General features: G+C 44.0%; 1 protein-coding gene across 1 annotated transcript; it reads right to left on the bottom strand.

Annotated features, from left to right (window-relative positions):
* Window positions 1-1,169: 1,169 nt before the first annotated feature.
* Window positions 1,170-9,026, bottom strand: ENTR1 (endosome associated trafficking regulator 1). The gene is made up of 8 exons (XM_089537022.1): window positions 8,850-9,026; window positions 8,028-8,188; window positions 5,447-5,848; window positions 4,706-4,779; window positions 3,429-3,540; window positions 2,844-2,906; window positions 2,024-2,163; window positions 1,170-1,338 (listed from the first exon to the last, which is right to left on the bottom strand). Exons 1-8 carry the CDS (start codon window positions 8,935-8,937, stop codon window positions 1,245-1,247), a joined length of 1,134 nt encoding a protein of 377 aa, XP_089393148.1. The 5' UTR covers window positions 8,938-9,026; the 3' UTR covers window positions 1,170-1,244.
* Between the last annotated feature and the right edge of the window lie 223 nt (window positions 9,027-9,249).

Genomic DNA, 9,249 nt, shown 5'->3' with positions numbered 1-9,249 from the left:
CTAAAATAGTGAAGGGTCTGGAAACCATGAAGCCCTATGAGGAACGACTGGGGAGCTGGGGATGTTTAGCCTGAAGAAGAGAAGGTTAAGATATGGTAGCCCTGTTTAAATATTTGAAGAGATGTCATACTGAGGAGGGAGCAAGCTTGTTTTCTGATGCTCCAGAGACTAGGACCCAATGGAGCAATGGATGCAAGCTGCAGGAAAAGAGATTCCAGCTCAACATTAGGAACTTCCTGACAGAAAGCACTGTTTGACTGGAACACACTTCTTCAGAGTGGTGGAGTCTCCTTCCTTGGAGGCCTTTAAACAGAGGCTGGATGGCCATCTGTCAATGGGGATGGTTTGATTGAGAGTTCCTGCATGGCAGGATGGGATGGACTGGGTGTCCCTTGGCATCTCTTCCAACTCTATGATTCTATGAGAATTCAAAGAGACAGCCATTTTAATCTGTAGAATCAGGACGTAGAGCGATCTTGGATCACCTCTGAGACTAACACGGTCGTGAAGCTAATCTCAAAGGCGCCACAAGATCCTTCTACATACAATTTGGCAAGCTTTCTTTGAAACCTGGGTTTAAAAATATAAAGGAAACACAGGGCGAATTGCTCCTTTGCTTTGACCAACATCAATTGGAAGATACGAAAGGATCCAAGAAAAAAACCTAAGACCCAAACCAGACACGCTTCCCATTTCAATTCAATAATAATAATATAAAACCTGGAAGAGTTTTTAAAAAAGACACCTTCAGAAAGTGTTAAACCTTTAATACTTTGCTGTACAAAAAGTGATATAAAATACTTCTCTCGTCTTTGTTCGCAGAGCAATAAAGTTGGGGGATAAGTATTATAGGAGGCAGTGAGGTTAGGATGCAGACGTGTCACAATTTAGGTGAGGAGCCAGGCTTGCATTGCAAGGACATTGTCTAGGATAAGTAACAAATAGACATTTCATTAGACCTTTGACGTCTCAAGCAGAATCTATTTAGACGGCTAGTCAGCCCCAAACCAAATGGAAAAGGATTTCAGTACCTCTGCATTGTATTAACAAGCTGTGAGAATGGAATATCCAGGGCTGCATCCACACTGGAGGAATAACCCGGTTTGGCACCGCTTTAAAGCGGTGCCAAACCGGGTTATCCCTCCAGTGTGGATGCAGCCCGCGGGTCACATATTTACACCTATTAGCGTCTTTCAGATTCTGACTTCCGAAGTGTCTTTGTCCAAAACCTCATGTAGTGTTTTCTATGGAGAATCTTGCTGTAACTCGGAGATTTTGTCTATCGACTTTAGGAGCTCTGCAACAATCTGCAGTTCTTCCGCACCAGAAAGCAATTGCCTGGAAAGAAAAACACAGATAGAGGCCTGTTACAGACTGCCAAAATAAAGCTGCTTCGGGTCTCTTTGGAGGTATGCTGTTTAAATGATGCATGCATCCTAAGAATCCGGAAGCTGCACCAAAGCTGCACTCCAGTGCTTAGGAATGGAGTGTGGCTTTGGCGCGACCTCCGGACTCTTAGGACCCATGCATCATTTAAATAGCATACCTCCAAAGAGACACGAAGCAGCTTTATTTTGGCAGTCTGTAACAGGCCAGAGTATCAGAGAGAAAGGGACGTGCTCTTAATTTCTTTAGCAACTAAACCAGACCTTATGCAGGGATTCAGATAGACATTTTGTACATCCTAAACCCTGTTTTCCATCACTCTGGATCGCTTAAAGAAGGGAGTCAGCTGAAACATGGAAGCCTATAATGTCAAAAAGGGACAACAACGGCCATCTATTGCTGTGCAATGCACACAGCGAAAGCGCTACTGAAAGATGCCCATCCAATCTCTCTTTAAAGACCTCGAAAGATGGAGAGCCCACCCCCAAAATCCTATTGACTTCAATGAGGTCTGCCCACTGAAAGGATAAATGCGTAATGACACATAATGAAGTGCGTAAATTAAAACTAGATCACAGCTGTTATATTCCCTTTGGCTCATCACCATGTATTTTGTTCTGATGGATTCCAAACATACTTGATGGATACTCTAGATTTCGTTAAGACCACCAGAAGATTCTGCAGGGCAACGTCCGCATTTTGTTTCACCGCAGCCAGGTTTGCTAAGTGGCCGGCCTTCAGGGCTTCGTTTTCCAACCGGTAGTTCTCCACCTGAACCTTTAGGCAAGCAGGGAAACATTTGTTACATCAGAAACCCAACAACAGAAGAGATTGTTTTGTGGACAAAAAGCCCCAAGATGCCAAATCAAAGGACTTTCTGGATCCCAGAGAGCAGAAAAGGTAGTCCAAGGATCCAGGATCCTTGGACTATCCACACACATAGATGGCTGAAGTAGTGATATCTTTGCTCCCTGATGGTTCAATGTACACAAACTTTGTTTCATGCACAAAATTATACGTGCAAATATTCCAAAATCCAAAACACTTCTGGTCCCAAACATTTTGGGTAAGGGAGACTCAGCCTTTATTAGTTTTGAATGCTATAGATGACAGCACCTGTAGCCAACCCTGCTGAGTCCTCTGGGATTTACTTCTAAATTCAGGATGGTGGACCTTTTGAAAGTTAATCATGGTCCTGGGATTTAGATCCCAGCTTCAGAGCAAATGATTAGAGATCTGCCACTTCGTCTAAAATGTTTGCTGTGTAAACCCTACGCTTTTGGGAAAACCCATCTGCTGCGAACATCACTTCGGATCAGATCCAGACAACTGGGCAAAACTCCCCACCCTCCCCTCCAGACTCCCTCAAATGCTACACAACTCATTAGCCTTTCTAACTCCTTAGTAGTGTCTCTGTGTGTTTAAAGAGCTGGAACAAAGGACTCCTCCCAACGTACCTGAAGAAGTGCGTTTTCCTGCTTGAGTTTGATGGCACTACTTTCTGCTTTCATGGCTCGTTTCTGGAACAGAAAGCAGCAAAAACAATTATCATTATGCAGCTGTGAGAACAGAACAAGGCAGCTGAACGGATTTTTAGGTACCATGAAGTTACATCTAAAAGGAGTAGGATCTGAGTCACTTTGTTAGTGTAAGAGTTTCTAGCTACTTTGAAAGGGGATTTTGAAACAGACAAGTATATTGCCGAGTTTAATGCAATTCTGTTAAGTGTAAGAGTTTGTGGTTTGTTGTTGCCACTGACACACGGCGATGGAAAAAATAATGAGCGATTTAATCAGATTACCATTTAAGCACTCGAAGGAGCAATGACAACAAATTACTTTTTTGGGGAGGAGAAAGAGGGGGAAGAATTTGCTTCCTTCTCATCACAACACTTGAGTTGAGAGTATCAGAGAATTAATCTTGAAAGCTATGCATTATTGAGAGGACAGGACACCGGAAAGAAGCCAATGCTCCAGTTACAAGAATACATCCAGGCTACTCCTTTTATTCCCTTAGTATGCCAGAGATAGAGACATACACACCGTCATCAACTGGAGGTTCTCTTCCACCTGCTGGACCATGGCCTCCAGGTCGTGGGCCTCTTTTGCTTCCTTGCGTTTGTTCTCCTCTAGTGTCCTTTCAAGCTGCTTGAGTCTAGTTGAAGAGAGCAAAAGTGAATGAGGAATAAGTGCTGGCCTTCATTCCCTACCCCAGTCACCCTATGTATTGTGATTGGATCAACAAAGCACTTTGAGACTTCACTATATCAGTCCGCCAGAGATTTAAGATATGTGGGGATGGGCTTTCTCTCGGTCCTACCACTGTCACAGACAAATTTGGTGAGGATACAGAAGAGAGCCTTCTCAGTGGCTGCCCCCAAGTAGTACAATTCCCTTCTTCATGAGGTTCGGTTGGGCCCCTCCCTGCTATCTTTCGGCCAGCCTTTTTACTTAAGGAATCGTTTGGTTTTTAACTAGTTGCGGCAGATGGAGTTTTAATGGGGTGTGTTGTGTCTGTGTTTTTTAAACTCTTGTTTAACTTCTGTTTTAAAACAGAATTGTGGTTTAATTTTTTAAAAGCATTTATATTAAGTTTTTTTTTAAAAAAAAACTTCTACTTTTTTTAAATGGTTGAAAGCCACCAAATAGTAATGAAAAGCAGAGCTTCAAGTTAATTAAAGTTGTTTTATGCTTCAGCTTGGGACCGAAAGCAGATTAAATGTTAAACTACAAGACTGACTGTCTGGATATAAGCCGCACAAGGATGGACTCTTATCTCATGCGCTAACTAAATTTGCACATTTGGGTGTGTCCCACTATTTCAGAAGCAAGATCTTTGTTTTTATATGATGCATACCAGTCATAGAGGCACTTTTCTTGTGTGTGAACACTTCTTTTAAGAAGCATGTTGGAAGAGTCTTTCTTCCACAATAAGGCAGAGTGCCTCTGTTAAGATGCATTCCTTCATATATGGGTCAAACAAGAAAATAAGGAAGATTGCCTCTTTTAAGAGGCATTCCCACAGGGACAGAACAGTGAATGCCTCTTATCTGTCCACATGTGAAATAAGAGTGAGCTCCTTTAAAAGAGAAATCTTAAAAGAGCCAATCCTCCTTTTTCTTAGGGACAAGCGAGGAGGTTTCCTTCAAGGTGGCATTTTAAAGGTGTATTAAAAATCAACAGTTTATATAAAAATGCCCAAGTAACATTTAAGTGATCAACTGATTAGAAAGTGCAGCCAGTAAGAATGCTAAACAAGTTTCCAATGTTTACATCAGCTGTTTTGGGGGGATACTTTGCTGAAAGCGCAGGTTACACACCTCTCTGCTTGTGTTTCAGAAACGGCTTGAATATGGCTGACTTTACTTCTTAACTTGGAATTTTCTTGTTTTAACTACAAAAGATAAGAAGAGGTTTCGTTTAGCAAAAGGTCGCCTTGCATTCATAGCAGAACAGTTCAGACAAGACTGAATTAAAGCACAGGCAGAGAGCATTCAGATGACAAAAATAATGAAAGAAGAAATGGTAAGGATCCAAAATCTTTGCCAAGAAAAACCCCAGTTCTGCATCCAGAGGTGCACAGATCAAGTGAAATTGTCTGGATGTGCTTAGAAGTCAAAAACATAGCAGCAAAAATAGAGTCGAGCAGACAGCATGTTCCTTTCTGCCTTGTCTTTGCACACTGTGAATTGTGTACTGAGGTTGTGTATTGCAATCGCACACTGTACATTGCAATAGCATCTCTTATATTGTGGTTGTGCTTTGTGTAATGGCACTAACATGTGTTGCAAAATGCTGCTGTTTTGCACGGGGGTTGCACGGTATGTGCAGTGTTATCTCCACACATGGATATTTTATACTATGCTGAGGGGATGTTGGATTCCAGCAGTAGACTGGAGACTCTACACTGGCAAAAGGAGAGCTACCAACCACAACCAGAAGCAGCTTGGAGGGTGAGCAGACTTGTTTTCTTAGGTGACACTTTCAGAAGGAAGCGAGGAAGGAAAGTGCGTTAGGAATAAATTCCAAAAAGAATACACCCCAAACTCTTAGCTCCTCACTTCTTCATAACTCAGTTGCAGCGGTGGGCAAAAGCCCTCTCCTCCAGCTGTTCCCGCGACAGGTGAGCTCTGGTCCCCTTTCCCAAGAGGGGGACCCAGAAGAGAGTCTGTCCCTCCCAGCTGCCATGGAGAAAAGCTCTGGAGCACTAATGGATCAGAAGGATTGCCATAAAAAGAGTCAACGGTGCTACTCAGAGAGGTGTCAGGAGTCCCGGCCAAGAGGGCATCTTCAATTGCTGACGGTTGGTAACTGCTGCTCCAGTCATCGTCATCCTCATCTTCCAGCAAGGAGGGCGTCACAGTTGGGTCAGAGAAAAACGGCTCCTGGAAGTCCAACCTCAGTCTCGAGGAATTGGGAGATAAGGAGTTGTCATCCAACAGCGAGGTAAACTGGGAAGATTCCTAGAGTTAGAAACACAACGAATATCAAGAACAGAGAGGGATTCTGAGGGACAATTGGGACCCAGCCACATGTTCCAGTCTATTGCTAAAGGTCTACATCAAGACAATGCCTTCTTAGTACACTACACACATTAACAGACTGCTTACGTGAACAGGGCGATGTATATAAATAAGGCTATAGGAGTCATGGAGTTGGAGTCAGGAGCAATTTTGGCAGGAGTTGGAGTCAGTAAAAACCTAAGAATACTAAATGCCTCATTTGTGGCATATCTACTTTCATAGGAATACGAGAAAGCTTTATTGTTCTGAAATTTTAATCAAATAAAGATACTGAAATGCCTTGCGCTACCATGCTACTACAATAAAGTTGTCAGTTTTGATTATGACTTTGCCATTTATTAAGGAGCTGGAGTTGAAAAGAAGAAAAATAGAGGTGTTGGAGCTCTAGTCGATGGATGCCACCTCCATAGCCCTATGGGATGCACCTTTGACAAACGCAACAGGAAATTCTGGTTTTGGCAAAACAAGACAAAACACTTTCTCTTGAGTTGTATTGCTTTAAAGGTAATAAACTGCTGAGTAGACAGACATGGGATAACAGATGTTCATCACATGTTAAATTCAGTATGCATTGCCAGAATGTTTGCTGTCACCTTCTTCATCCAGTTTTGCTCTGATGCCACTCCCAACTACACACAATGTGTACATTTCGCTGAGCTCCTACAATCAAGCTCCACATATATGAGGAAGTGGATGGTAATCATAAAAAACTATGCCGAAGTAAATGGCTTAAAAGTCTTAAAGGTGGCACAACACTTTTTGTTGTTTTGAAAGAACAAATAGTGCTGTGGCACCTTGAAAACTTACAAATTGATGGCAGTATCATCTTTCATGGACTGTAGCCCGTTTTATCAGATACATGGAGTGTTACCCAGAATGATTCCGCCACAGACACTAGTGTTGTTGGACTTTTAAAACATCAATAAGGGGCAGCCAAAATTCATGACATGCAGGGAGCAGCATTAACACGTTTGTGTTCAACCTAAGTACTGCATGAAAGTACTGATTTCAATTAACATTGCCGTGTATCTTTCTGAAAAATGAACGTATGTCCATGTTCATAAACTGCACGGTGCACACATTTGCCCTTATGAAGGGTTTATGGGATTTTTGGCATCTTGTTTATATAAAAGGAAAATGTCTCCAGCTCTCAAATGAGGGCCATCCCTTATAATAAGGGACACCTGACACCCCAACCCTCTATACGTGTATTCTATCTTATTCTATGCAAGTTGTCTTGCGTTTGAATCTACCAAACTCCCAAAGCCTCTGGACACCAATATAGATACAAAACACACACGGAGTTTGAGATGAGATTGTAGGCAGGGAGGTCAGAGAGAACGTAAATGCAGGGAGGCCTGAACAGTGAACACACTGCAGAAAAAAGACCACTTTAACTGCCCTGGCTCAGTGCTAGGGAATCCTGGGAATTGTAGTTTATTGTGGCACCAGAGCTCTCTGACAGAGAAGGCTAGATGTCTCACAAAACCACCATTCCCAGGATTCCCAGGATTGCCTAGCGCTGAGCCAGGGCAGTTATAGCCATCTCAAACTGGATTATTTCTGCAGTGTGTTTTGGACCTATGTCTTAAGGAGAGCTTAGAACAGTGTAATTACTGAACAACATGCAAAGCATAACATGCTGGTGTTAACGCTTTTAATAACGGACGGTCTTATATCCTCCTCATTCAACCACATTATAACAACAACAAAAGATAAAGGGCCCGAACAGACAGGCCAAAATGAAGCTGCTGCGGGTCACTTTGGAGGTATGCTGTTTAAATGATGCGTGTGTCCTAAGAGTCCGGCAGCTAAGGACTGGAGCGCAGCTTTGGCGCAGCTTCTGGCCTCTTAATGTGCATGTGTCATTTAAACAGCATACCTCCAAAGTGACCCAAAGCAGCTTTATTTTGGCCTCTCTGTTGGGGCTCGAAGACTTCAAATCTCTGTAAAGCCACTATTTTCAGGCTGTGGATGGTTGAATCCATGGATGCAGGATCTGTGGATACAGAGGGACGACTATACAGCAAAGACCAGTTTGAGGAGGAACAAATACAAGAAGCCACCTCATTGACTGTTGGTGCTGAGAGGTCTTCCCATCACTTTCTTCAGGTCTTACCTTGGGGCTGGCGCTGCTGCCTGCCCCCAGTTCAGGGGAAACGCTGCTTCCGTTCTTGGCTCCACGCACGGCAGCCGCTCCCGAGTTCTGGTTCTTACTCCGCACAAACTCCTTGAAGGAAAAAGGATTGGACTCTTCCCCAGGACTGGCAGGCGGTCCGACTAGAGGGAAAGACAAAAGGAGAGCGGTGGGGTTAAGAGCAGAGGTGGAGAAGGCCTAAGCGCAGAGCCCTAGGGCCAGAACAGACAGGCCAAGATAAAGCTGCTTCATGTCACTTTGCAGGTATGCTGTTTAAATGGGACACGTGTCTTAAGAGGCCAGAAGCTGCGCCAAAACTGCGCTCCAGTCCTTAGGACTGGAGCATGGCTTTGGAGCGGCTTCTGGACTCTTAGGACACATGCGTCATGTATATATAGGACCGTATGGATGTCATATAACTGTAAAACAAGTGCATTAGGAGTAGAGTACCTAAAAATGAAACACAGTTATAAAAGCTATAGAGTTAGCCCTTGACGATCAGCAGAGCTCCGGCTCCCAGGATTCCACAGCCTTTGAGCCAGAAAAAGGAGTTGAAGCGCTGCCAAACTGGGTTCTCTCTCCAGTGTGGATGCAGCCATGAATTATTATAGGCATAGAGATCATATAGGGTTGTATTATTATACTGTGTATTATAGGGCTGCCAGAGCGTAACAGGATAGGAAACTAAATAGAATTCCAACTCCTTAAATGCTGACTCTCCCCTTCCCTTGCTTCAACGGGAGAATGCGCTCTGTACATGCCCAGAGGCACAGTCAGTCAGTCAGTCAGTCAGTCCTCCCTCACCAGCAGCGTCCCCCCAAGGACTCTGGAGGCCTCCAGGAACCGCTGGAGCCCCCGAGGAGCCCATCTTGAGGCGGCTCCGTCCGGCCATGGAGCCTGGAGTAGCCAGGCCCTGCCTCCTCGCAGCCGGCCACGGCGCTCTCCCGGCCGGACTGAGCGGCCTTTCCTCAGGGGAGAGGATCAGGCAACCATTGGCTCCGCCCACGAGTGACGTCACGCAGACCGCCTGGCCAATCGGAGCTGCCTCCCTCAGGCTGGCCCACAGAGCTAGGAAAAGGTGAAGAGTCGCAAGAGCAATTCTGGACTGAACTTGTGAGTCTTGTTCACAAAGACACACAATCAATCATATATATATATATATATATATATGTATATATATGATTATGTGCGTATATAATGTATG

Source organism: Sceloporus occidentalis, unplaced genomic scaffold, assembly GCF_023333645.1.
Source record: "Sceloporus occidentalis isolate IW3139 unplaced genomic scaffold, rSceOcc1.0.p SCAF_8, whole genome shotgun sequence".
In the NCBI taxonomy this organism is placed as follows: domain Eukaryota; kingdom Metazoa; phylum Chordata; class Lepidosauria; order Squamata; family Phrynosomatidae; genus Sceloporus; species Sceloporus occidentalis.
Note: the sequence above shows the minus strand (reverse complement) of the source record. Positions and strands in the feature narration are given on the sequence as shown.